Below are 27,297 nucleotides of genomic sequence, written 5' to 3'. Positions count from 1 at the left end.
GCAAGATATTGACCCTGACGCTTTCTTTTAGGTCGATGACATATACCTGACAGATGATTAATTAAATCCCCATCTCGTGAGAGTGGTTCGCATCATCCTGCAATTCGCAGCTCTTGGCTTTCAATTTTGCGAAGTTGCATACTGCATTTCAAGTTGTTCCATTTCTTGGTTATGAACTGACTAATGAGGGTTGGTGTTTGGCACCCCATTTGTGGGAGAAGTGTGCACAATTGCATCCTTCACCTTACCTTAAAAAACTTCAGTCTCTGCTTGGTTTTATAAATTTCGACAGGACTTACATTCCCAACTATGCTCAACGTATAAACCTCTTAATGCGTTGATACACCCGTCCTTTTCTAATTCCTCCTGGCTTCCGGTACACACCGTGGTATTGTGCCCTTTACAGTCTGATTTGCTTGCTACACAGTACTTAGACTAGGTTGAATACTACCAATCTGGTCATTCGGATTAATATGTTTAATGAGGGTGACACTATTCCTATTGCTTATAAATCGCACATGTATACCCCTGCGGAACTGCATTTTTCTTCTACGGAAAAACTTTCGACTGCCGTGCAATGGGCATTCTTATAGAATACCCTTTTGCTCAAGGTAAACACAGTTTTGCCGTTTTGCCTGTGCCAGTTTAGAGGAGGTCATGAAAATTAGTGTTCCTGATTCTAGGGCTCTGCATCCTCATTGGATTCAAAGGGCTACGTCTTTAACATCCGGTGATGTCAACTTTGTTTTTGACCTTTCCTCGCATACGCAAGAGTTTCTTCAGAATGAACACTTTCACTCTCTGCCTTCTTCTGTTCTTCCCCTTGATCAGTACAAATGTATCATTTACACTGATGGTTCGGCACAACCAGCCAATGGTTCTAAGCAGGCTTACTCCACAGCTTGCACTATTGTCGTAGGTTCGATGAAAGATGGAGATTTTCACTCTGCCTTGGTTCATACCCAGTCCCTAGGGGACTGCATGGCCCAGCTGGCTGAATTGAGGGCTCTCCTTTTAGCTCTCGAATATGCTGATCCTGAATTACCCACCCTTGTTGTGCGTGGTGTGATTCTTTCTATTGAGGACAGTCCTTCAATAGCAATTTGTTTTTTGGGGAAACAAAATGATTTTTGGGATTCCAAAGGAAGCATGATAAAGCATAAAGCGTTTTAGGTTAGAGTGGGCGCTTTTAAAGAACGCCTGCCACTTACACAAGTTGTACATGCGTTGTGCCATCAACATGCGGGAGCGCACTCTGTTGGGAATTCAATGGCTGATGATGCAGCTAAATCTGCAGTAGGCACAGTTTAAGTAGCCACACTTACACACTCTATGACAAAAAATGATGATGACATTTTGGCAGCCATCGCCACAACTCGGGATGGTACTCCCTTTTCTCAGGGATTTTATTCTCGATATACTTATCAGTTAACTACTGACAAAGTTCCTTTTGTGTCCAATCCTAAGGTTGGTGATCGTCTGATTCTCAACCTTGAACGCAGACAATCTTTGATAGTGGCCGCTCATGAAGGTATCACTTCTGCACATGCAGGAGTGGCTGCTACGGTTTCTCTTTTACAGCAACGCAATTCGTTGTGCGGTTTATACCAGCAGACTCGCCGATTTGTCCTTTGTTGTGATGTTTGCCAACATGTTATAAGTTTTACTGTCATAACCACCTCAGATCCACCTTTTTATTTCCAATCAGCCTAACCCCACTACCCTCCTACAGAATCAAAATGATTATATATCAGAAGATCTCTGGGTGTTGTCAGCAGACCCCGTACCTTAGCATGCACAGATGAAAGTTCTACATATCAGGTGCTGTCCCAATCTCTTCCTTCGAAAGATCCCTCTCTAGTGTGTTGCTATCTATTCTGTGCATAGCAATATGACAAAGTACATGTTCCCAAACAACAGCTGCATTTGTGTGTTTTTTCTAGGTGCAAGGGCCTGACAAGAACAAAATAACAAGAGGCATTGTTCTTTGACCTAGTCTACGGTGTGCAGACTAAATCCCAGGAAAGAACAGAAGCGAAAACAACAGTAGATTCTGTGTGAAAGAACAGCGTGTTACAAAGCAAAATACGTGCAATAAGTACCGTACGCAGAGCAGAGGACAGTCTGCAATGTGCTCCTGCTAACATAGGTAAACGGCAATGGGCCTCACCTTGGTCAGGATGGTAGCATCAAGATGACAAAAGAAATCAGGTGATAAGCAGAACTAAAGCGTTTAAAACAGTTCATAGTCCGTGCCCCTATAGGAACTATGGCCAAATTGGAAAAAAAGATTTTAGTGAACAATGTATCTAATTACAGCGTATCGCTGGGACCCAGGATGTAGGATACCAAGTGAAAAAACAATGATTCCAGTAGGAAATCCGAACCTTCCAAATTAGAAATATCAGCCATCCAGTTGAGTAGGTCAAAGGAACAAACATGCTCCTCAAGATCATGAAAGGGCAACCTGTGTTGATTTTGATGAAACTGAGATCCAGTAGATGCTGCCAGTTGCACAGGGATCACCTCTGGCGACAGACGATATGAAAAGGGCAGGGGCCATAGCTCATGTATGTAGCTGCTCCAGAGGGGCTCATATCTACCTACTGGGAAGTGTTTTATGCAGGCAGTGAATTTAACATCGAGATGGGCAACAAGATAACCCCGCGTATTAACCATACCGCAGAATGAGTTTCAGCTAAAGTGAACAAAGTTGTTCATGTTTCTCTATATGCAGCATTGTGTATCTAGCGTCTTTCATAGACATCGATTGCGGTTTACATGTTAAATTAAATGGTAAGAACAATGCGCTACAATTAAGGTAATGCCAGGGAACCTGTCCATTCTTAAGTGTTTGCAGTGTCCAGCCAAATTGCATAACTGATCTTTGTTGATTCTGGCCATGATACAAGGTAGCAAAACCAAAGGGGATGATGGGCGGAGTGTTAAACATTGCAAGCACTCACCCCCAGTCAACTGATCTGGGTTTAATCCATCATCATTCTTTAGCTCACTCCGCCATCCCAGTTCAGACATGGCCATATGCAAATCAGTCTGACCCTGTGCCTCATGGGAAACAGTCCAGCCCGAACTGCCAAGCCATGTCTTCCCTGGACCGGAAGCAAGCATCCTGGGACCGGTTTCTGGCTAATCAGCCGTCATCAGCCAGGCTAGCTTGAATCCAGCGGCAAAGTGAGCAAGGGACCCACGTCTGGGCATACCCTGCCAACTTAGGGCGAACAAAGCGGTACAAAAGGGAATGATGGACGGAGTGTTGAACATTGCAAGCATTCACCCCAGTCAACTGATCTGGGTTTAACCCATCATCATTCTTTAGCTCACTCCGCCACCCCAGTTTGCTTTGTTTGCCCCATGATACAAGGTGGACACTTCAGTTTGTACAATATCAATTACAGATGATACAATATTATCGAAAGTAAAAATACGAGATGACAATGTAGTAATACTGTTGTCAACAACAGGAAGCCCTTAATCTAAATTATTTTGGTTAATTTGGAGTAAACGTACTGCAGCTTCCAGTTGCGACAGTTTCTAAAGTTCATTACAGGCTGCATAAACAAATAGTTTCGAATGTGGGGATTTTGGACCCAAAAGGAAATCAGATAGAGTTATGTCTTCGGATAGGAGGAAATTATGTTTCACGGCAGACACTGTGGAATGATCTAACCATAGTTGACATAATTTACCTACAAAATAAATAGTAACAGTGATGGAAAGCAGTGTTTGTGGATAACATGGATCAGGTCTATTTAATTTTAACCTATAAGTAGTGTTCACGGACCGAGAATGACAAACATGCGTGTCCCAAGGCCATAATGACAATCCAGTCGGAGCTATCATAGAAGAATTAAACTGTTTCATATCATACTATTAAGTTGGTTTTCAGGATACTTTGCATAAGATTGCCAATTATCAAAGAAGGGCCAAGGATGGAAAAGTGGGGTATTCAGTTCTTTAATCTTAACCAATCCCAGACAAGTAGTCTGTTGGACCATGTCATTAAGAAAGCTAATTTGTATTGTTATCAGACATACAAGGAATAAAGATTCTGTACCTTGGACTTGCCAGGATATGGTGCTCCATACATATTTCAAGTCAATATTGTCCTTCCAGTAATCATATCCTTTCAGGGCTAAGTTATCAATAAAAAGGGATGCATAGATTAAATTGGTCTGAGTAAGCATATATTGTTTCGAAAGAGTGGGAACAAATCAAAAATAGTATGATGCCGGGTCCAAAAGGTCATAACCAGTGAAATAGGTGTACTTCATCTTTTGTGGGTGGTAATTATGCTGAGTTGGGCAATGTTCCCGCTGAGTATAATTATATTGGGGATGCTGTTGATTAGCTCTACACAAACAATGGTGCCCATAATGTTATTACGAAACACGTCAGCATAGTTAGCAGAATTTAAATATAAATCCTCAGTGTCAAAGATAGTGTAATATTGCAATTCGAAAAACACAGAATGTAGAGCATCGACATCCCAATCATCTGAATCCAACCCTGGCACCAACACATCAACCATGGAAACACAGAATACATACGGTATCTGCAGGGTCTCTGTGGGACCAAATACATCAAATGGTACTTAATCCCATATAATTCCATCAGTTCCAACCGATAGAGAAGCTATGTTCCTTTGGGGGGGAGATTTTAATTGTAAACTCTGTATTAAAGGCAAACAGGGTTTGTGTGGTTTAGCGATAGAGCAGGAGTTAAATTTAACTCATTTTGACCATTCTCTGATTGGGGATCTATTAAATGATATATTGTTTATGTATGATTTGGGATTTGTAAATGAAATCGCCCAAAAACCCACCATTTTCGTGCCCACATTTATCGGTAGAGGTGCATTATCTACCATAGATTTTATTATTGCTTCAAATAGCTGCAGCCATAAACTTATCAAGTCCAGTATTATGGAGTTGCCAGTAAGTGACCATTTGCCCCAGATTATGGAGGCTGAAAATCCTTTTTTTGACTGGCATGAGACTGCGTCCTCCTTGTGCTCAGCCCCTGATGTGGTCCTTGGCAGACAAAACGGGTACAACTTAAAATGGGGCAAGGTTGTCCCGGAAAGGTTCCTAGGTAAGTTACTGAATGCTTGCCCTAGCAGTTTTGACATCTGTTTAGATGAAAAGTCCAGCCGTGACCTGATAATTGAGCATTTTAATATAATAGCCTCCACAATCAAGAAAAACTTGTGGGTGGAGGTTAATAATAGGGTAAAGGGTAAGAGAAGTTGGTTTGATAACGCTTGTACCAGATCTTTATCCAACTTGAAAAGAGCTATTCACAGAATACTCCGAAATCCTATTGAAATAAGAGACTGCAGGTAAACATATAATGAAGCTTTAAAAAATAGGAAAATGGTTATAAAAAAGGAGGCCCTGGAAGTGTTATGCGAAGCATCACAATTGAAGGATATGTCTGCATTCTGGAGGGCCGTTAATACCCCTTTCCTCTACGATAATACCAAAGCGCGAATAGAGATTGCTATCGCTGAGGAGGATTGGGTGGTTGACTTCTCAAATCTTTACAGTCCTCAAGATAAACCCCTTACCACCGACGCTGTCATTAGGGACTATACAGGTGTTGGGGCTGAAAAATTGGTAATTACCCTGGAGGAAGTTAACATGGGTCTGAAAGCAATGAAGGGTGGCAAGGCCGCAGGGCCTGATGGGATCCCTGTTGACTTGTACAAAGGAAATATTGAGGTTTGGGGTCCCATGCTGGTGCAACTTTTTAATGCAGCACTGGCAAGAGACTTAAATCCGTCTTGGTTCACCTCGGTCATTGTACCTATCTATAAGAAGGGAGATAGACAATGTTGTGCCTGTTATAGACCAATCTCCCTTCTGGACTCTTCTGTTAAAATCCTTGGGAGAATTATCCTGGCAAGATTACAAAGCTGGGCAGTGGAGAATGAAATAATGAGTGACCTACAATATGGATTTCAAAAGGGCATTGGCACTATCGAACAATGCCTAAATTTAATGATGATACAATCTAAGTACTTGAGGATAAAGGGGGAACGTTTGTATCTCACGTTCGTCGATCTTTCGTCGGCGTTCGATTGTGTATCCCATGTCAAATTATAAGCAATTTTAAAAGAGATAGGTGTGGAAGATTCTATTGTTTGCTTTTTGAAAGACTTATATTCAGGGGCCACAGCTTCGGTTCGCTATGGTAGTGGGGGCCAATGTACCAGAAGGTTTGAGGTGGGCCGGGGAGTGCGCCAGGGGTGCGTCTTGGCCCCCTTCTTATTCCTGGTGTACATCAATGGTCTTGAACGTCGCCTTCTGCGGGAGTGCAGGGACATGCCTAAAGTTGGGAGAAGGTCTGTCCCTGCGCTCCTGTATGCGGACGACGCAGTTTTAATGGCCCGTACCCCTGTGGCACTACAAAACTTGATACAATCTTTTGAGATCTTTATGTCTAGCTTAGATTTAAAAGTTAATTGTAGTAAAACCTTTTCAATGAATTGTGGTAATAGGCCTGGTAAGCAGACTAAAAGAATGTTTTTGAATAATGTTCCCTTGGAATTTACCCCCACTTTCCCCTATCTCGGTGTTTTGTTCCATGAAACTGGGGCATGGACTTATGCGGTAAAGGCCAGAACTCTTTTGTTCCAAAAAACTATAATGTCCTTAAAACATTTTATTAAAAAACTGGGTAAGAAACCTATTAAAGAAATCTTAATAATTTACAAAGCTACGTGCACGTCTGTTGCCATGTATGGCTCGGGCCTCTGGGGGTATTCCAACATTGACCCAATCCAGAAAGCCGAGAATAGGTTCTTGAGGTACGTCCTGACAGTACCTCAAAGCGTTGCGACTTACATTTGCCACATTGAACTTGGTTTAACTTATATATCTGATTTAATCAGAATCCAACCTATCCTTCTGTGGCATAGGGTATGGACAACTAATGAGTGTACTATGAATCGGGCTATTCTTCAGGATGTTTTAAAACTGGAAAACGTGGGTCGATTAGATTGGCTAAATTATGTCAAATCCTTCTTTGGTAAAATTGGCTGCCAACAATATTTTGAAGACCCACTTTCAATGGTTGGTATATCCAGGAACCTATTGTCTAGGCTATGTATGGAATATCTTGCAGTAAATAGAAGGCAAGAGGAAATGAAGAAAAAGACTGTATCCCTGCACTTTCCTTTGCTATCTAGTAATAATGTACAGCCATACTTAACCCTGCCGTTGTCAAATTATGATCGATTTCTTTTGACTCGTTTTAGACTGAATATTGTTTTTAGACTTCTGTCCTTCCCAGTAATGAATTCATGGTTACCTAATTCGTCTTTGTGCCCGTGCGATGATTCTTCGTCCCAATCCGATATCCATATTTTTTTTTCTGTAAATTTTATACTATACCACGTAGGATATACATTACTCCACTCCTTAAAGATTTGAAAATTAATAAATGTCGCCCAGCTTTTCTAGAATTACAGAGAATGGACACTGTTCTGTTACTGCAGTTTTAAGCTTTTTTAAAAATGTTTTTAAACTTAGGAATACATTGGGTCTTGACGAAATTTAATTAGACCCCTTTCTTTCCTATATTTTATGTGCGCAATTTGTTATTGTATTTTTTATGCTGTAGCTTTCATGGTTTTTGTCTTTTAAACCGAATAAAGTCTTTTTGAATCTTGAATCTTGAATCCATCAGTTACTGAGACCGCTGAAATGTTAAGGAAGAATGTGGGGCCAACACCCCGTCGACAAGTTCTGCAGCAGAACGTTCAGGGAGGTATTGGGCATTTACAAAAGGAAAAAAACAGTCACTATCCAATCCACTTGAACAAAAATACCATGGAAACACAATCCAGACATATATCCTAGGTGGAACCAGCTAAATGTGTTTTAACTAGGAGATAAAAACACAAATTCGCACTGGTGGTGGGGTTGAAACAGATGACAGTTATGAAATGTCTCAAGAAAAATTATCCTGATTAATATAGTAACCAGAAGAACTCTGCTGGAATAATGGAGGCTGGGATTCTGAATGTAGACCTGAAGACTTGCTCTCCTGAAGGGACCTTTAGGGGTGGATCACAATAAACAATTTCAATTGTGGAGTGTAAAGAAGGTAAAACAGGTACCAGGTCCACTGAAGACTAGACATCCCCCTCGGCAGCCGGGGAGAATCAGAAGTAACAGCTCATAGGCTGTAAAGGAATATCCCGTCTTGGGACACCCGAGGCATACTACTGAGTATTGGCCAAATGGTGTAACTTGACATGTTCAACGGCAACAAAGCAATTGTCTTTGTATCCGGCAGTGGAGGTAAAACCACAGTTCGGGTACCCTGAAGACTAAGCACTAGAAAAGGAGAACAGTAGGAGGGACCAAATTCTTTCTTGATCGCCACCTTTTCACGAACCAGATCTCCAAAATTAGGAAGCCGGTCAGAAACAGGAATTAGAGCTGCATAAGATGGCTGAGTCGAAGGCATATAGGTTTTAGCCAGAGCATCACAACATTTTTGTAGATCCTGTAAGACAGCTCAGTGGTTATGTAAGTCAGAGGTTGCAGCAGCCGCCACAATGTCTAGACCATCAAGGTCTAGAACAAACATCTTGATGCCAAAGAGCATTTCGTACGGAGTCCACCCACCCAGACATCTTCTTGGGAGGTTAATAAGAATACATTAAACCCCAAAAAGAGGAGTTAGCCAGCCACAGCCTGTCCCTAATACCCTTGCTGTTAAAGATTGGTTTAAGTCGCGGTTCATTTGCTCCACAACACAATTGCCCTCAGGCTGATATGGAGACTAGAAATACACCTGCACTCCCACAGACATCCTTGAATCGCTGTACGCCTTAGAAGCGAAAGCAGGACCCTGGTCGGAATGGAAAGTGGCACAAGTTCCGGCAAAGACATGCAAATATTTTATAACAGCGCTAGCATCAGCCGTGAGCTGTGGCTAGACCCTGAGGAACCTAGAGCAAGGCTCCACTGCAACCAACATATTTTTGAAAGCATTATCGGATATAATAGGACCGCAATGATCATGATAAATGCAGCTAAACGGCTGATTGCAAATGAAAAGGTGTATCTGAGGTGGTCGCGACACAGTAGAACTCCTAATTTGTTGGCAAACGTCACAAAAAAAGATATCAGTGAGTCTGCTGGTATAAACAGCGCCACTAATAGAGTTGCTGTAAAAAAGAAACAGTGGCAGCCACTCCTGCATGTACAGAAGCGATACCTTCCTGAGCGGCTACTATCAAAGATTGTCCGCGGTCAAGGTTGGGAGTCCCGTATGTGGTGTCTGTTTCCCAGCTAGTTACTTGTTGCAACAACGTCCTGTCCCTGATCAAGTTGTTTTAGCTGTGCCAGTCCACAGACACATCCTTCGGCCTGGATACAGGTTGTTGTGGAGCTGTTGAGAACGAGTTCTCTGATGACCATTGTTAAAAAAAAAAAAACTGCTGCCTGGCATCATATGTTTTCAGGTACTAACTTGATTTGAGAGATCGAGATGAATGTTCAAACCAGATGTGGGGAAAAAAACAATCTCAAGTTTTTGTCCAGGGGCAAAGTGTGCATAGGGAGGAGTTACAAGATATCACTAGATGGCAGACGTTTACAGAGCACATAATCTAAAGCAGCACATGCTACAAACATTTTAATTTTATGTCTGCAATCCAGTCACTCCTGTCACTGCAACTTCCAGACCGGAGACACAAAAGGTCTTCGGTCAGATTAATCTGCCTATGAAAGGAAGGAGTTGAAGTCCTTTCTGATCTAAGAGGACTATATAGACAGGGAGATTTTGCCTGAAATCATGTCACTAATTTGGAATAACAACACTTTTTTTTTGCTAAAGAGCTACCTAGTATTTCTGCTGAAGCAGAGCTAAGACAACTCCAGCTGTTTCCATTCTCTGGTCTTCCCTTACATCAGCATGTTGTAGATGGGATCCTTAGAAGAAGCAAGACCGGATTAATGATCTGAGGTTTATGCGGAGCCTATACCATTGATGATACAGATAGGACTATTACAAAATCCATGTCTATGGAATCACAGATGGGTAGCCTAATCGGCTGTACTTTGATGCCTAAGGACATAATTTTGAAGGTCCACGCAGATAGGAAATTTGAATCTGCATCAAAGAAATCGTATTCTGGAGCTTATCTAGCAAAAAGTGCTCTCTCTTATCTCTGACTTTAAAGAACTGTTTAAGACTTCACTGATATTTTCTGCAACTATTGCAGCATGAAGAAACCTATTTTTAAAGGACTGGCACACAAACACAGTTCAGAAGCCTGCAGTGCTACGTCTACCTTTAGAAGGAATCAAACTCTTAGGTTCAGTTGTAAGATAAGGAATATGCTACTTACCAGTATGCATCTGTTCTTGTCATGTAGAGCTGCAGATCTATACACTGTGCATAAATCGCCATCTGGTGTTGGGCCCAGATGTTTGCAGTTAGTTTTTCCTCTTGGAAAGTCTTTGGAAGTCACGAGTTCGGTGACTCCTCCTTTGGTTCGTATTGCGCATGGGCTTCGGCTCCATCCTCAGATTGTTTTTCGCCAGCAGGGAAAGATGGAGCGTAGTAGTAACAGTAAAGAAACCCATGTGTGTTGTATCTAAATAAGATAAACTGGAACAGATACAGGTAGTCGGGGAGGCGGGTGGGCGTGTATAGATCTGCAGCTCTACATGCCAAGAACAGATGCATACTGGTAAATAGCATATTCCGTTCGAGGCATATGAGCTACAGATTATACACTGTGCATAGATTATATAGCAGTACCCAACCCTAGCGGCGACAACCGGCATCTGTTGCAGTTGTTTGGAACAGTGTTTTTAGTACAGCCTGGCCCACACTAGCTTGTTGCTTGGTTTGCACATCAACACAGTAATGTTTTGTGAAAGTGTGCGGTGTTGACCATGTCGCTGCTTTGCAGATGTCATCTAGTGGTATGTTTCCTAGAAAAGCCATAGAAGCCCCTATCTTCCTTGTAGAGTGGGCTTTAGGGGGAACAGATAGCGTTCGTTTTGCTTTGTGGTAGCAAATCTGTATGCATTTTACAATCCACCTAGCTATCCCTGATTTAGAAATAGGGTTGCCTTTATGTGGTGGAGAGAAGGAGACAAATAGCGGTTTGGTTTTCCTGAAAGGTTGTGTCCTTTGGATGTAGTAAAGTAAAGCCCTTTTAACATCCAGTGTGTGTAAAGCCCTTTCCGCAACGGTTTGAGGTTGTGAGAAAAAGACTGGTAATTCTACAGACTGGTTTAGATGGAATGGAGAAATGGCTTTGGGTAGAAATTTTGGGTTGGTGCGGAGTACAACCTTGTTCTGATGCATTTGGAGAAAAGGTTCCTGTATAGTGAGTGCTTGTATTTCACTAACCCTTCTGAGGGAAGTGATGGCCACTAGAAAAGCTGTTTTCCATGTGAGAAATTGGAGCTCACATTTATGTAATGGTTCAAAAGGGGGTTCCATTAACCTTGTGAGAACTATATTCAAGTTCCAGACTGGTGGTACTCTGGGTTGAATTACTCTTTTGAGGCCTTCCATAAAGGCCTTGATGGCAGGCACTCTGAAAAGTGATAGGTGCTGCCTGTTCTGTAAATAAGCAGCAATTGCAGCGAGGTGTAACCGAATGGAAGTATATGCTAGGTTACACCTTTGTAGATGGAGTAAGTAACATATGATGTGCTGTATGGACACATTTAAAGGATTGATTGTGTTGTTGTGGCAGTAAACAACAAATCTTTTCCACTTTGCAGCATAGCATGCCCTAGTAGTAGGGCGTCTAGCTTCCCTGATAATATTCATGCAATCAGGGGGAAGGTTAAGGTATCCGAATTCTAGGACCTCAGGAGCCAGATCGCAAGGTTGAGCTGAGCTGGGTCCGGGTGCCTGATCTCTCCATGGTTCTGGGTTAGGAGGCATGGTGAGAGGTGTAGCTTTTGGTGTGGTACTACTGAAAGTTCCAGCAGTGTGGTGTACCACGGTTGTCTGGCCCATGTTGGAGCTACTAGGATCAGTGTTAGGGAATGCTGTTGTAGCTTTCGCACCACTAATGGAATTAGTGGGAGAGGTGGAAAAGCATATGCAAATTTGTTCGACCAGTTCATCCATATCGCATTGCCTTTGGACAATGGGTGTGGATATCTGGCGGCGAAGCTTGGGCATTTTTTGTTTTCGTGGGTGGCGAATAGGTCTATGTGTGGATGCCCCCACTTCTGAAAAAACGGGTGAAGAACCTGTGGGTGAAGTTCCCACTCGTGGATCTGCTGCGTTTGTCTGCTGAGCAGATCTGCCACGGTGTTTAGGACTCCTGGGACGTGTTGGGCCAGGAGAAAGATTTTTTGTGGAATTGCCCATCTCCATATGCTCTGTGCTAATTGAGAGAGCTGTGGAGAGTGTGTGCCCCCCTGTTTTTGAATGTAGTACATGGCAGTCATGTTGTCTGTGCGAATGAGGACTGCCTTGCCTGAAATCTGCGTCTGGAAGGGCTTTAGGGCGAGGAAGATTGCCAGTAACTCCAGATGGTTGATGTGGAGTAACTTCTGTTGCGGCGGCCATATGCCCTGTACTGTGAGATGTAACAGATGAGCTCCCCAGCCGGAGAGCGATGCGTCTGTTAGGATCATTTGTGGGACCGGGTCCAGGAACGGTCGACCTCTGGAAAGGTTTGTGGTGTTCCACCACTGCAGAGAGCGATGGGGGCGACCATCTACCAACACCAGATCTGTCAGTTGCCCCTGGGCCTGGTTCCAATGGCGCGCTAAACACTCTTGGAGTGGACGCATCTGGAGTCTTGCATGGGGCACTATGAAGATGCAAGAGGCCATCATCCCTATCAGTTGCATAAACACTCTTGCTGGGAGAGAGTGTTGACATATGAATTTTTGACGCAGAGCCTGTATATTTGCAATCCTGGCAGGATTGGGATAAGCTATGGCTTTTGAGGTGTCTATGGTGGCACCGAGGTATTGTTTTGTGCGTGATGGTACCAGGTGGGATTTTTGGTGGGGTTCACCGTGAAACCTAGCTGGTGAAGTAGTTGGATTGTAGCGGCGGTATGTTGCACACATTGTTCGTAGGACGTGGCTTTTATTAGCCAGTCGTCCAGATACCGGAAGACGTGAATGTGCTGTCTTCTGAGGTGTGCAGCCACTACTGCTAGGCACTTGGTGAATACACTTGGTGCTGTTGTTACCCCGAACGGGAGCACCTTGAACTGGTAGTGTTGCACCACAAATCTGAGGTACTTTCTGTGAGACTGGTGTACTGGGATGTGAAAGTATGCGTCTTTCAAGTCCAGAGTGGTGAGAAAATCGTTCTGGGAGAGGAGTGGAAGAACCTGTTGAAGGGTTACCATGTGAAAATGGTCTGAATGTATGTAAGTATTTAGAGGTCTGAGATCTAGGATAGGTCGTAGAGTCTCGTCTCTCTTTGGAATCAGAAAGTACAGGGAGTAGACCCCTACATTTTGTTGATTTATGGGGACCTGCTCTATGGCTTCTTTTTGCAGGAGGGAGATCACCTCCTGTTTTAGTAACGTAGCATGTTCTTGAGACATAGGGCGTTGCCTGGGTGGAATGTTTTTGGGGGGGTCGATGTTAATTCTAGGCAATACCCTGAACGAATAATTTGGGTCACCCATCTGTCTGAGGTGATTGTCTCCCAGACGTGAAGGAAATGTTGTATTCTGCCCCCGACCGGAGTGGAATGGTCTGGAAGGAGCAGGGAAAAGTCATTGGGCAGGAGGTGTGGCAGAGCGGGCGGTATTTGTCTTGCCTCTGCCCTTGTTATTATTGCCTCCGTTTCCGCCTCTTTGATAACCCTTTGTGAAGGTAGATTGAGGAGGGGATTTGTAGGACGTGGATGCACTATCCGAGGAGTATCCTCTGCCCGTGCCCCGAAAGGAAGAGCGGCGAAAAGAGCGCCTAGGAGTGTGTGACTGTAGGGCTCCCATGGATTTCGCCGTGTCAGTATCTTTTTTCATCTTTTCGAGGGCTTCATCAACTTTTGGGCCAAATAGATGATCTTGGTCGAATGGGTGGTTCAATATAGAGGCTTGTACCTCAGGTTTAAAACCTGAAACTCTGAGCCAGGCATGGCGACGGAGAAGGACACTGGTGTTTATGGCCCTGGAGGCTGTATCTGCTGCATCTAGGGCACAGCGTATAGAGGTATTAGTTATTATTTTTCCCTCTTGGATCAATTCATTAGCCCCGTTCTTGTATTTTTCAGGGAGATGGTGCATGATGGTCTCTAACTCATCATAATGCGCCCTGTCGTATCTGGCCAATAGCGCTTGCGTGTTGGCGATACGCCATATGTTGGCGGCTTGTGACGCAGTGCGCTTCACTGACGTGTCTAGGAGCTTGGACTCTTTGTCAGGTGGTGGTGCTTTGCCTGACGCCTGAGAATTTGAGCGCTTCCTAGCTGTAGATACCACTAGGGAATCCAATGGTGCAGGGCCTTTAATGTATGAAGGGTCTGTGGGGGCGGCTTTGTATTTTTTCTCTATACGGGGGTTTAGGACCCTGGCCCTGACTGGGTCTTTAAAAACCTCCGGTGCAGGTTTAATCACTCCCTTTAACATAGGTAGAATGGCAGTAGACCTATGTGCATTGTCAAAGGTGTCTAGGAGAAAATCTTCCTCCACTGGGTCAGTATGTAACTCCACCCCGTGGTAGTGTGCCGCCCTTTGTAATAGGTGGTGAAAGCCTAAGGAATCTTCAGGTGGGGATGGCCTAGATGGGTAAAGGTCATCCTGTGGGACATCTGGGATGTCCGGATTGTTATAGTCGTCCCATGGGTCTGGAGATCCAGTAGGGGTGGGGTCTTGTGGCACATCTGCTGGATCATAATAAGGGTCTCCTAAATCGTCTGGGACAGGAGACAAGGTTGGGGAACGATGAGGCAGGGGTGGAGGTGGGGAGGGTGGAGGAGGTGGGAAGGCACTCTGAAAGGGGAGGTAGCAGTGTCTTTCCTCTTTGGAGGTGGAGGTGGAGCTGGTTTGTCCAAGTGTCTCTTTTTTTAAGACAATGTCAAATGTCCAGTTTTTGGATCCTTGGCGAGTGTCTTTTGGAGAAGATCCGGTGTGAAAAGTTCTTGCGACACTGGTTGTTCGGTCGGCGCCGAAGTTTTCGGGGCCGACGGCTTTTTAGGCTTGTCTAAGCCGTGCTTCTTTGGGACCTCCGATTTTTTGTCGGTGCCGAAGAAGACTTCGGCACGGGAGTGTCGGTGCCGAGGGCCTTGTGATGTTTGGTCGGCACCGGAAGGGCAGGTTTCGACACCGAAGGCTTTGGTACTGGGTTCGGTGTGGAGATGGAGGCCGATCTTTTCTTCGGTGCCGAAGGGTGTTTTTCGGTACCGCTGGTAGGCTGGCTCGAGTCCGAGCTGCCGGAAGGCTTAATAGGCTTCTTTACCGGGCCCGAAGGTGGGGTGTGAGAAGCAGTATCCTTGGTCTTGCCTAGGCCCGAAGGCGAAGGTGTGACCGAAGCCTTTTTGGGTATCGGCGTGGGTGTGGGAGGGGGTATTGTACTCACGACCCTCTGCGCCGGGGTGATGTCCTCCACATCTGAGTCATCGGCCTCGGAAGCACCGACGAGGTCGTCGTCCTCTTCTTCGATGTTCTGCTGTCCCGGAGCTTCGTCGTCGGCCCCTGAAGATATCGACTGGAGCGGAGGTCGAGGAGTGCGCCATGTTGCGTCTAGCCCGTCGATCTCGAATAGTCTTTTTAGAGCGAAAAGACTTGCAGGCGGGACAGTCTCGGGCCTCGTGTTCAGGGGAGAGGCAGAGGTTGAACACCTCATGAAGATCGGTGTGGGGAAACTTGGACCCACATCGAGGGCACTTCTTGAAGGGAGTTCTTTCCATCAGCCGAGACCGGAGCCGGAATAGGCCCGAAGGCCGCATTCGACGACCGGAATCGAAGAAGTGCTGAAGAAAAGGTGATTAAGATGATTTATTATCTGAAGGAGCTCGATGAGCGAGGATTTTTGCGTCGATCGTTGAACTGGAAAAGTTCGGAACCGGAGCGCGAAGTATTACATCCGAGCCCGATGGCGGAAAAAAACAATCTGAGGATGGAGCCGAAGCCCATGCGCAATACGAACCAAAGGAGGAGTCACCGAACTCGTGACTTCCAAAGACTTTCCAAGAGGAAAGACAAACTGCAAACATCCGGGCCCAACACCAGATGGCGATCTATGCACAGTGTATAATCTGCAGCTCATATGCCTCGAACACTTAATTTACTCTTCAAGTAAAATAAATACCCCTTTTTGTTAACAACCTACTTCTACACTCAGGCATCTTTCCACCAGTTTTTCTTGGAAACCACCTCCCCAGCACCAGTTTTCTGATACGAGGTGAGAGTATGACAAGAACTTTCCGAGATCAGAAGGGGAAGACTTGATCATCTAACAAATCTCAGTGCACCAGATTATGTGAACGATATCCTTAGGTGGCAACAGTTTGACTGCAGTTTTCCACCGTCCATTTTTCTGCTGCCCACAGAAAGAGTAAACAGGCATACTCAACACATAAGAGTATGAGACATTGCATACATCTGAAAAGTAGTAGTACATAAGAAAATGTTTATTTAAAAATCGTTCTGAAGGCCATGAAATTAAAGGGATTGGCTGAAAAATGTGAACGGTGGCAACCAGCAAATTTAATTCCTGGCTGTAGAATGATAGCTAGAAGGGAGTGCCTTAGGAGCAAGTAAACTTCACATAGCATCACAGACCTCCAAACAGAGCCCTCCTAGTCCCTGGGAGACCTTGTATAACACTCAGCAGCCCCATACATAAGTCTCAGCAGACCATCACATGGACTATAACAAAGTCACATACAATTATCATGATCCTCACAAAACTCCCACAGACCAGAGAGTGGAAACAAAATCTGCAGAACACCTCTACATGCCCTTCCTCCATTCCACTTACTTACAGGACTCTGAGGAGATCCCAGGGTGGCATAAAGTGCTAAATATCAATACAAAATATCTTCCCACCTTCCAATTGCTCAGAAATATGTCCCTTGTTCACGAGCCCCCTTTGCTAATTTCCTTCACAGCCCCTTACAAGTGGCCTGCACAGCATGAAGTATATGATTGGCTTTACTCACACACTAAAGATTAATTTGGTTATACTGCAATTTTAGTTATGGCACCCTCACTACCACAAGTATATTCTCTGGACAATTTAATTGTATATTAAATGTGTGCATCTATGAGGTAACACATGGTGGTTACAGTGATTTCTCCAATGCTTGAGCAGGCACATTATAATTAATGGATGCTGAATCTTTAGCGAAAGATTACTACATCAGACATCTGCTTCTCCTAATCTCTTTCCCAAGAGTCAGACCTTGCTGAGCTGAACAAAGTTTTCATTTCTCTTCATAAGGTTCCTGAAACAGGTTATGACAGATTAAATGTTTAGCACATAAAGGAGCTGTGCTGGCCTTAAGTGATTTGATCAAAACGTGTGTGTATGGTTCAATATGTCACTCACCAAAATGAAGGATGGCAGGATGAGACAGAATTAGACAAAAGGGCAAATTAACAAAGCCCCTAATGCTGCAGGAGCTTTCCCTCTCTATCCAGTTTCTGAAGAATATTCTCCCCTGATCAGCAACACCTGAAGACCTTATTGCCATAAAGTCTGGCACGAAAACAGGGCCTAGTTAAATTTTGAATCGCAAGAAAAAGGCAAACCTGAACAGGGACCAGGTATCAGGCAAGAAACATCTAGCTGTGTGCTATTATCATGTGTATGGTCTGCTATGCTATGCCAGCTGTGCGGTCAGGTTATGAGATGAAGGAGTTGGTGTTCTGGACCTCTCTGGAGTTAGGCGGTTATGAAAGAGAAGTTGCTGAGAAAGGATGCTTTCTCGTGGTGGTTCATGTTGTAAATATTTGACGGCTTATATAAAACATAATAAACTAAGCATTCCATTGTACAACTTACTTTGTAACATTTTGTGACTAAAGAGTTCAAAACAGGGTCAATCAAAACCCTGAGATGCAGGCCATGCTGGAAGACTGTTGCAACATCCATGAACTCAGAAGAAATCACCAGTCACCTTGAACAGCTAAGAGGCATGCTGAGGTGTAGAGACATGATGTGAAAATACAATTGGGACTGAACTTCATAGAAAGAGCAACCTGGAAATAGTAGGTTTGAAGCCACAAGAAAGGGCCAATCACACCACAAAGTGAAGCAGTGATAGGTACACACAATAGAAATCACAGACATGGTTCTTAGCCTCAAGCACTGAATCAGCCAGAGCAGTCTGAGTTCTAGAAAAATAAAATTGCTATTTTGGGGACAACAGATAATATTTACATGTCTAATGACATTGGAAAGACTTAGCAGTGTCCTCCCCTTCCCAAGATGGGCATTGCTCACCAGAACTAAAGTCCAAGTGTTTCTTTTTTGGGACCGGCTTCTTTAGCTTTGTGCTGTTGGAGTCCTTCTTTGGTCCATCATCCGAACTACTGCAGCTGGAACTGCGGGCACGCTTCTTTGTTTTCTCTCCCATAGTCCTCAACATGGGGGACTTGCCATCACTAGGCTCGTCCACCTGAAAAGCAACAATGGAGAAAGCACAGATTATATAATGTCAGACCTTAACATAGGAACGTAACCAATAGGAGTCGCTCTCAGTCACAATGACAGACTTGGAAATCCAGATATTGTAATTAACCAAAGCATTCCCCACCCCAATACATGCGTAGCTATAACCTCAAGGCTTTCCGAAAGACTTACAGAAATTCTATTTCTAGGAGACGCTTTCTTCTCTTATGTTATTGTTTGATTCATATGGATAACCTTTGTAGAGAGTTATGATATTTTAGGAATGCCGTTGGATTTTAACGCTCAGGGACAGGATGCATACAACATAAATAATTAACTCCTTCAGAAGACCCAAGTTCTGCATGGTTGAAACTGCTATAAAGGAAGGAAAATGCAATGTATGATCCAAAGGTACATTTGTAAAAACAAAATTTCTTTAAAAAATGTTAATTTGCATTTTTAAATGCATAATTAAGCAAGAAAAACACATTCACTACAAAACAAGCTTCATAAAGCATTGAGTACCACTTAAAAACCAATAAAGAGGTGGACTGATAATTTGCCACCATCTCCATTGGGCCTTTATATTGGCTGGCAAAATCCCAATCCAATCCTCTGGTGGCATATTCAATGCTAGAACATCATGTGCTAGCTCAATATGCAAGGTGCCATATCAAGTGTTCAGACTTAAGAAGTCAGCAAGTATCATGTCGCTGTTATGACATTGAGCTTTTAGTGACACTAAAGAGGTACACTGGAGCTATCCCACATTACAGTGGTTTAGCACTTTATAATTGGACACTAAACATTTAAGTGAAATGGTTAAACCATTGAGCTGTGTGGGTAGCAACCATCAGATTTCTCCCAGTTCTCCATGTCTTCTTTCCAACAATCTTGCAGAACCTTTTCCTTAGTCTGTCTGCATCCATGCCTCCAATAGTGCTTCAAGGTTTGCCTCAACTAACTACCCTCTTTTCTTTACAGTCAACCACTTATTAACCCATCTCTTCTAAACTACTTCCTTTGGGATTTCTCTATACCTTACAGTCTTCCACAGCTTTGATTTTTGCTTGTTTACTTTGTAGTCTAGATCGAGCCATTGGATTTGCTTCTGATGACTGCTATTATAGCCTCCAGCCTGTATGATCAGTTTGGAACAAATGCTACACATAGGATGCCATTTAGCTCACTAATTCAGTGCTAGGACAGGGGGATCGCCCCTTGCAACACTCTTTAGGTGCCCCATAAAATTCTTTAATATTATAGGTGATGCAATGTAAAAGCTGATCTTGCCTTACACAACACTTAAAACCTATTAACAATAAACCATAAAAGTGCACTTTGCATGTCTAGAAAAACAGCACCATAAAAGCTAGCATGCTTGATTAGGTAGCGACAGTAGAATTAATCAAATTTAAGATATTTAAGTAACTGATTACCTTATATTCGATAACAGAGATGTAATAATTTGATAAAGCTTACCCTTGCTATCGACTTAATTGCAGAGTGTCTTAATAAACTCGACTTTTAGAATTAATTTACATGTTGCTACTTTTTGAAATAGTGGTAGTAGGTCATACTTGAAATTAAACAGTTCTATGTAATCATTACTGTGTATATTATATATATATATATATATATATATTATCTACTGGCGGTCGCCAGTAGATAGTTATAGTTACAACCTAGTTTCCATAGGAAATCTGAAAATTCTATTTTGAATAACTTTGGCGCCGGTTGACGAATCCTCGCGAAATTTTCAAAACTAATGGGGCGCTCCGCTCAGCTCCTACCCTTAAAGTCTCGGGGTGATTCGTCAAGCGGGGGCCGAGAAAAAGGGGGGGTCCCAAAACGCGTTTTCCCCATGCATTTTTCCATAGGACCTTTAGTCGCAGCTACAGCCCGAACGGCTGAACAGAATTACGTGAAATTTGGCATAAAGGTCAAGGAAGTGCCTTTTGCAGGTCTGGTGTAAATCTGTTCAGTATTTCCTGAGAAAATAGCATTTAAAAGCATATCAATACCTATACGCGCGCACCGTGCGCGCACTGTGCGCGCACCCTGCCGTGCGCAATTCTGATTGGTTGTTAGATGTCGGTAAACATTCGAATCGGTCGAAACCAGGAAGTGTCGGCCGCCATTTTGTCTCTCGCAGTCTGAGGGGGTGAAAAAAAAGGTGGAGAACGTGAAAAGGGGGCAGAGTGGACAGTTCCTGACCCCCTAGCCTTGGTCAGGGGGTCACAGAAGGACCCCCAAGGGAGAAAAAAACATTTATTTATTTTTTAAATCGCGAGGTGCGCGCACCGCGCGCGCACCTCACGAACTGCGAACCGTGGGTGCTCGGTGCGCAAAGTGCACCGAGCGCCCACAGCGCCCACTGCGCGCGCACGTTGCGCGCACCTCGCGATTTAAAAAAATAAATAAATCACGGTGCGCGCACGGTGAAAAACCGGAAAAATAAAAAAAATTCATAAATACATAACTTTGCATTTAAAAAACCGTACAAATTCACTGAAAAAACCATAGGTTTCACACACGTTATAGTTACGAATTAGCATTTAAAAAACCTTGCAAATTCACTTAAAAAACCATAGGTTTCACACATGTTATAGTTAGCTGGACATTTCACTCGTAAAAAACCTATGAAATTCCCCCGTTATAGTTACTGTAGGCAACTATAACTCACGCGACCGCAATCCTCTGCTGATGACGTCAGATATTACATCACTGATGACATATGTGTCTTTATGAAAAATAAATATTTGTAATATATGTATAGCTAAAGATTAATGGAAGAAGACATGGGTAAATAAGTGTCTAAATACAGCGATGTAATATCTGACGTCATCAGCAGAGGATTGCGGTCGCGTGAGTTATAGTTGCCTACAGTAACTATAACGGGGGAATTTCAATGGTTTTTTACGAGTGAAATGTCCAGCTAACTATAACATGTGTGAAACCTATGGTTTTTTAAGTGAATTTGCAAGGTTTTTTAAATGCTAATTCGTAACTATAACGTGTGTGAAACCTATGGTTTTTTCAGTGAATATATATATATATATATATATATATATATATATATATATATATATATATATGATGTTTGATTTATTTCATTATGTTTTAACTTAATTAAATAGGAAATATTGAATTTAAAAATGTTATGTATTTTACTCCTTAGGCTGCATTATTTTATAGCCTTGTGTAATGGACTTAGATACATTTTCTCAAATGTTGCTTTATTTGTTTTTGGTTCATGCAACATTCCTTTTGGCAACAAAGGTGGAAAAATGACTTTTCCCCCATATGTGTGGAAAGTAGCAAGATGAACAAGCTCTTGGTCAACTAGCTTGTGAGGATGGAAGGACTTAAGTGTGAGAAAATAAGCCAGAGTAACAATTTGTACCTGGAAAGACCGACTGATGATCACATGACGATCAGACCATTTTGGTCCGACCACTAATGTCATGAGGACAAATATGAACTATATAGCTACAGATGCACAGGAGTAAGAGTATCCTTTTTGCATTGCGAATGCTTTTGATGGCCCTTTTTGAGGAGAGCTTACGTCTAAGCTCAGGATGCCCCTCATCACTTTTCCTTGTCTCCAACCTGCCAGACTCTTTCTGTTATGCCCCTTTATTTATTGCCCTTGCTAACAAACCTGCCTGTCGGATGACTTGAAGCAGTTTGGTGAGAAACCAGACTTGAACTTCCTGATTTGTGCTTCATTCCCTCTTGCCCATTTCCATGGACTTTGCCCCTTTTGGACTTTAATTTCATCCCCTTGCCCAATCCAAGAGAACCACTGAGAACCACTTCTTAGTCTGTAAGTGCTAGAAACTGTATTGTTGACTAAAACCATCCTCGTAAGGATTCTTTTATTTACAGATAGATTATTTCAACTAAATCTGTGGTTCTATATTTCGAATGGTTAGATTTATGACTGAACTTCAAAAAATGTTACTCATATGCATTGATTTTGGATCTTTAATACAATAATCTAATTCTCCAAAGCTGTTGGAGTCTTATTGTGTCTAATGTTCTAAATGTATAACAGAGATAGTAATAGATTATTTTCAGAACATCAGGTTCTTTTGCTCTTGTCCGCATAGCCACAGCGGAGCTTTTGGTTTGCATGATTCTCGATGAACTAAATGTCTTTAGGACGTTCGGTCTACCAACTATCATGCTTTATTTCTATAGCATGGTTTTGAGAGTAAATTACTTATACCGGATTACAAATTTGTGAGTTGGCTACCATTTAATGGTCCTCACTGGGTAGCTGACAGTTGGACATCCTGTTTTCCCAGTACGACAGAGAAAGGTTCATCAGAGGACCATCGCATTTGGGGTGAAGTATTGAGCCTGAGTAGAAGTCCTACCCGCTTGGGCCCTGTAGGAGTGTTAAGGTAATGTTCGTAAGTGTAGTGGGCTTCCGCTGCAACATAGGCAACAAACTTTCCATATCCAGAGAAGCCAATTTCAGGGCTCTTCAATTACTTCCCATGACCAACAGGCACTCTAGCTGGTGGCGGTGTGAAAAGGAGGACTAATGGGCTTAGTCACTTTCTGTACTTCACTATCAATAAAAGGTGCATGTTTATATAGTTCTTGAACACCAGCAAACATTTGTAGGTGTATCGGGGCAAATCACCAGCAACAGAGAAACCATATTTCTCAGAGGATAATCCCCATACCTTCACCAGAGATAGAGAAATTAGATTAGTGTGGCTTGGTGGATCCACATGCCAGGAGACACCTAAACCAGGATAATCGGCTGTAAGCAGGACTTCATTTTTGGCCAACACCACACAGTGTCTACCAGTAAAGTCTTCAAGCCAAAGCACAATTTATAGATTTTATCCCTCGCGTTAAGGTTGCCAATAGCAGTGAGAATGGGAAAAAATATTCAGTATTTAGGTTATCAAACACTTTTTACACTATTGCACTTTTATACACATTTCTGCAGATCAAAAAGAGGCATACCGGCAATTTTGCACACTTGTTAATTTTGAAAAATGAAATAAACATTAGGCAGTATTTAGCCGACAGGCATTTTGCGGATATAACTAATAATAATTAATCTTCCAAGGGCCATTCCCAAAACTTCAGGGGAAAAAAAAAAAAAAGTTTAGCAATGTGTCCGAATACATCTCCAAGAAATTTTAATGTTAATACCCATTTCAACATATTTTCTAGCATTCTTTCTAGCATTCCGAATTTCTGGGCACACCACCACAAACAGAACATTTACGTTTTGTGGGTGCACTTAATGGATTTCAATATTTTTCTCACCTGCATCTTTAGAAGCTCTTTTTCCACAATTTTCTTCAGAGTCTGTTTTTTCTCCTTCTCCAAGGAGGAGCGGCCTACATGCTTAAGGAACTGCTCTCGAATGCTGCGCTGCGTCAGCACACTGAAAGAAATGAGAAAGCAGAATTAAGTTCTCCCATCCTCTTTAAGGCGTCTCCACTCTGCACTAACATTTGTGAATACTGTAGGGCGTTCAGAACTTGTTGATGCCATTCATGTGATAGATAAAAACTCAATCGGTGTCACGCAATACTAACCCTTTCTGTTTTAGGTGTGGATCCAAGTCACATCTGAGTAATTATGCGCAGTGCCCAGCTGTTGATAAACACTGCATGAAGTGTAGACAACTGGATCATTTTCAGAGTGTGTGCAAGACGGGTAAAAACCCAGTTATAGTTCACAGTATAGAGTTGAGTGATATTGACAGTACATTCACTGCATCTAGTTTGGTTTTGAATCTCGAGGTTGATACTGTGGTCACTGATAAAGTCAGACAGCCTGTGTGTCAGTTAACAATGGAGTTCGGAAGTAGTGTATATCCCAAAGCATACGGTGACCAAGACAGCGACATGGTGGGGATCTTTGTAGACTATGTTGCTTGCCTTGGGAGGAAAACCTTAACTAAAATGTTTGTGCCAATCAAAGGTAGCCACATTGTTAGTTGCCAGGACCTTCCCAGCTTAGGGCTCATGTCTCCTACATTTTCCCTAATTAAAGCCATTGAGGATTCCCAACCACCTATGGACAAGTCTACGCTTCGCTCTTTCCTTAAGCTTAGTGAATACTTCTCACGTTTTGTGCAGGGCTATGCTTTCATTGTTCAACTGTTGAAAAATCTGCTTTGCTTAATAAAAGAGTGAAATACATGGTCATATTTAGTTCATTAGGCGTTCCAAAGGGTTAAGAAACTAATCGCTGCGCCAGCTTGGTCTCCATTTGTTGCTGGCAGAAGATGTGTCATCACAGTTGATGCCAGTCAAATTGGTCTGGGAGCAGTGTTTTCACAAATTGCTCAGGACAAGGAGCATACTGTAGGTTTTGCCTCTCGCTCACTCAGTACTGCTGAAGTACATTATAGTATCATTGAGCGAGGGCATTAGCCTTGTCTTGGGCAGTTGAAAGATTTAAGACATACATTTGAGGTTCACATTCTGATCTGTTCACTGATCATAAATCACTCGATTGCAAAACGGAATCTTGTTTGAAAGCCTCTAACCACTCCTTGTGCATGATTGTGCCTGTACCTCCCAAACTGTCAGCAACAAGGGCAATCATTGTCCATACACGCATCCACAACAGGTAATCTGGATACGCAGTACTTTTTTTCCACCAGGTATGTACTTTACAGTGAAATCCATTGTTAAGTACATGAAAGATGGTTGACCTAAAGAAAGAAATGCTGAGGCTTCGTTCAGAGCATACGTTCAAGTTTCTGAGGACCTTTCTATTGTGGAAAGGGTGTTATTATTGTCTTGTTTGTGGGCCTCCAATATGTCTCAGAAATGTTCTGATTAAGGAAGCTCATAAAAGGTCATTTGGGTGTCAGTAGCACCAGTAACTCTCAAACAATATCACTGGTGGCCAGCTATGGAATCTCAGATAGCCAAATTCATAAATGACTGTACCGCTTGCTTGGTGTCCGACAAGCACTGGAAAAGCATTGGAAATTCATATGGTACCACTACCGGAGGAAACTTGGTAAAAAGTAGCTCTTGATTTTGCTGGACCATTTAAGCTATTACCAAATACTAAAAGTACCTGATGATGTTTGTGGACTATTATTCTAAATGGGTATATTTTTACTTTACTTCAGCTCCCAAAGCTGATTCCATCATCAAATTTTTAAAGAAAATGTTTGTAATAGAAGGGGCACCCAAGAAGATTGTCATCGATAATGGCACTCATTTAACTTCAGCTCACATGAAGGATTTCATCAATGACTTTCACATTACACATCTCAAAGTGGCTTTCTACTCTCCTTCCTCAAATGGCTTAGTGGAGTACAGGAATACATTTCTCAAGGAGGGTGTCCAAACAGCTTTAACTGTGTTATGAAGTGGAATCGTTCCTGAGGGAAAAGGTCTGGTCCTACTTGGTCACACCGCAAAGCACCACAAGATTTACCCATTGTTGTTGTTGCGCAAAAGATCTCCTAGATACTCAGTCTGTCTTGATTAGGTAACAGAGGTAAGCAAAAGAACGGCAAATAGTTTGTCTACTGTGGCTTCCAAGGTGCAATCTATGTTGAGTCAGATTAAAGAAAATTTTGATGAGAAACACCATGTCAAGAAGGTTACATTGAACGTGGGAAATTGGGTTTTTGATCAGGATTCCCACAAGAGTAAGAAAAGGAGGAACTAAATTCTCCAGACATGTGTGCACTGAGAAGGTCTCAAAAGGATCTGTTCTTTTACATAAAAGGGTGGTGAAGCAGAAGAAATGTGGTTACATTTACACCAGAACAAGCGTGCGTAAATCCTGAAACAGTATCACGTAGCAGACTTGAAGAGAATAACATTGTAATGTTTTGCTGCTTTTCACTTGCAATCTTAACATGGTTTTTAAAAAAGAAGAAAGTGTTGTACGTGTGTTATTTAATTAAGCAAACTTATTCATGATATGCCTTTCCCATGTATGCATTTCTTTTAATGTTATGAGCACTCATGTTAGAGCGAGCTCCTTGAGCGAGGGCATTATTCTTATTTAGAGTGTTATTTTTTATGTTGTAATTCTGGGCCTAGTCGTTATAAGGATCGTGCTTTATCCATACTTTAAAACTATTTGCCCATGTTTTACAACAGTATTCAGGTCTGTTAGGGCTCCTGTCTGTTTAAATTTTGGCCACATTTACGTGTTCCCGAGATTCCTCTTCCGGGCTTGTTCGAACTAGCCCACCCCTTCGGCATTATTTAAATCCTGCGCGTTTTCGTGAGCGTTTTACAACCACTATTGGCAGAGCGTTTGCTTCCATTACCTTATCGAGTGGCCATTTTCTTTTACCTTCAAGTAGTTACTTATCAGGTGAGATCGCCGATTTCGATTATCCACATCCATCTTTTAATCCACACTTGTTAGTCCATAACCTTTTATGTTTATCCTTAGCTCCTGTCTATTTTCATTTCTAGGAGCTTAAAATAGACTACTAATATTATCTCTATCAAGCGGATGGAATCCGATGGATCATATGTGTTCATTTTACCCACGCGTGACTGCTCAGCAAACTAAAAGGTAATTGCCATGGGGCAATTATAATTGAGGGTTCTTTCTTTGCTATGTTTACATGCTCATTTTAATTTCAATCCCAATTTGGGCTATTGTTAGAAACCTTCACGAATACCCTTGCCCGCATTTTACTAAAAAATGCGATTGTGCTGTTAAT

At 42.6% G+C, this 27,297-nt stretch overlaps 1 protein-coding gene across 1 annotated transcript in view; it reads right to left on the bottom strand.

Moving 5' to 3' along the window:
- HIRIP3 (HIRA interacting protein 3) overlaps positions 1-27,297 on the bottom strand; it is a 200,035-nt gene that overhangs the window by 137,777 nt on the left and 34,961 nt on the right. Inside the window, exons 2-3 of the mRNA XM_085618783.1 lie at positions 23,901-24,021; positions 18,435-18,609 (exon numbers count right to left, since the gene is read on the bottom strand). Coding sequence (XP_085474909.1) covers positions 18,435-18,609; positions 23,901-24,021 — 296 coding nt within the window. The remainder of the gene's footprint in view (positions 1-18,434; positions 18,610-23,900; positions 24,022-27,297) is intronic.

The sequence above is a fragment of the Triturus cristatus genome, chromosome 7 (assembly GCF_964204655.1).
Source record: "Triturus cristatus chromosome 7, aTriCri1.1, whole genome shotgun sequence".
NCBI classification, from domain to species: Eukaryota; Metazoa; Chordata; class Amphibia; order Caudata; family Salamandridae; genus Triturus; species Triturus cristatus.
This window is presented reverse-complemented; position numbering and strand designations above follow the sequence as displayed.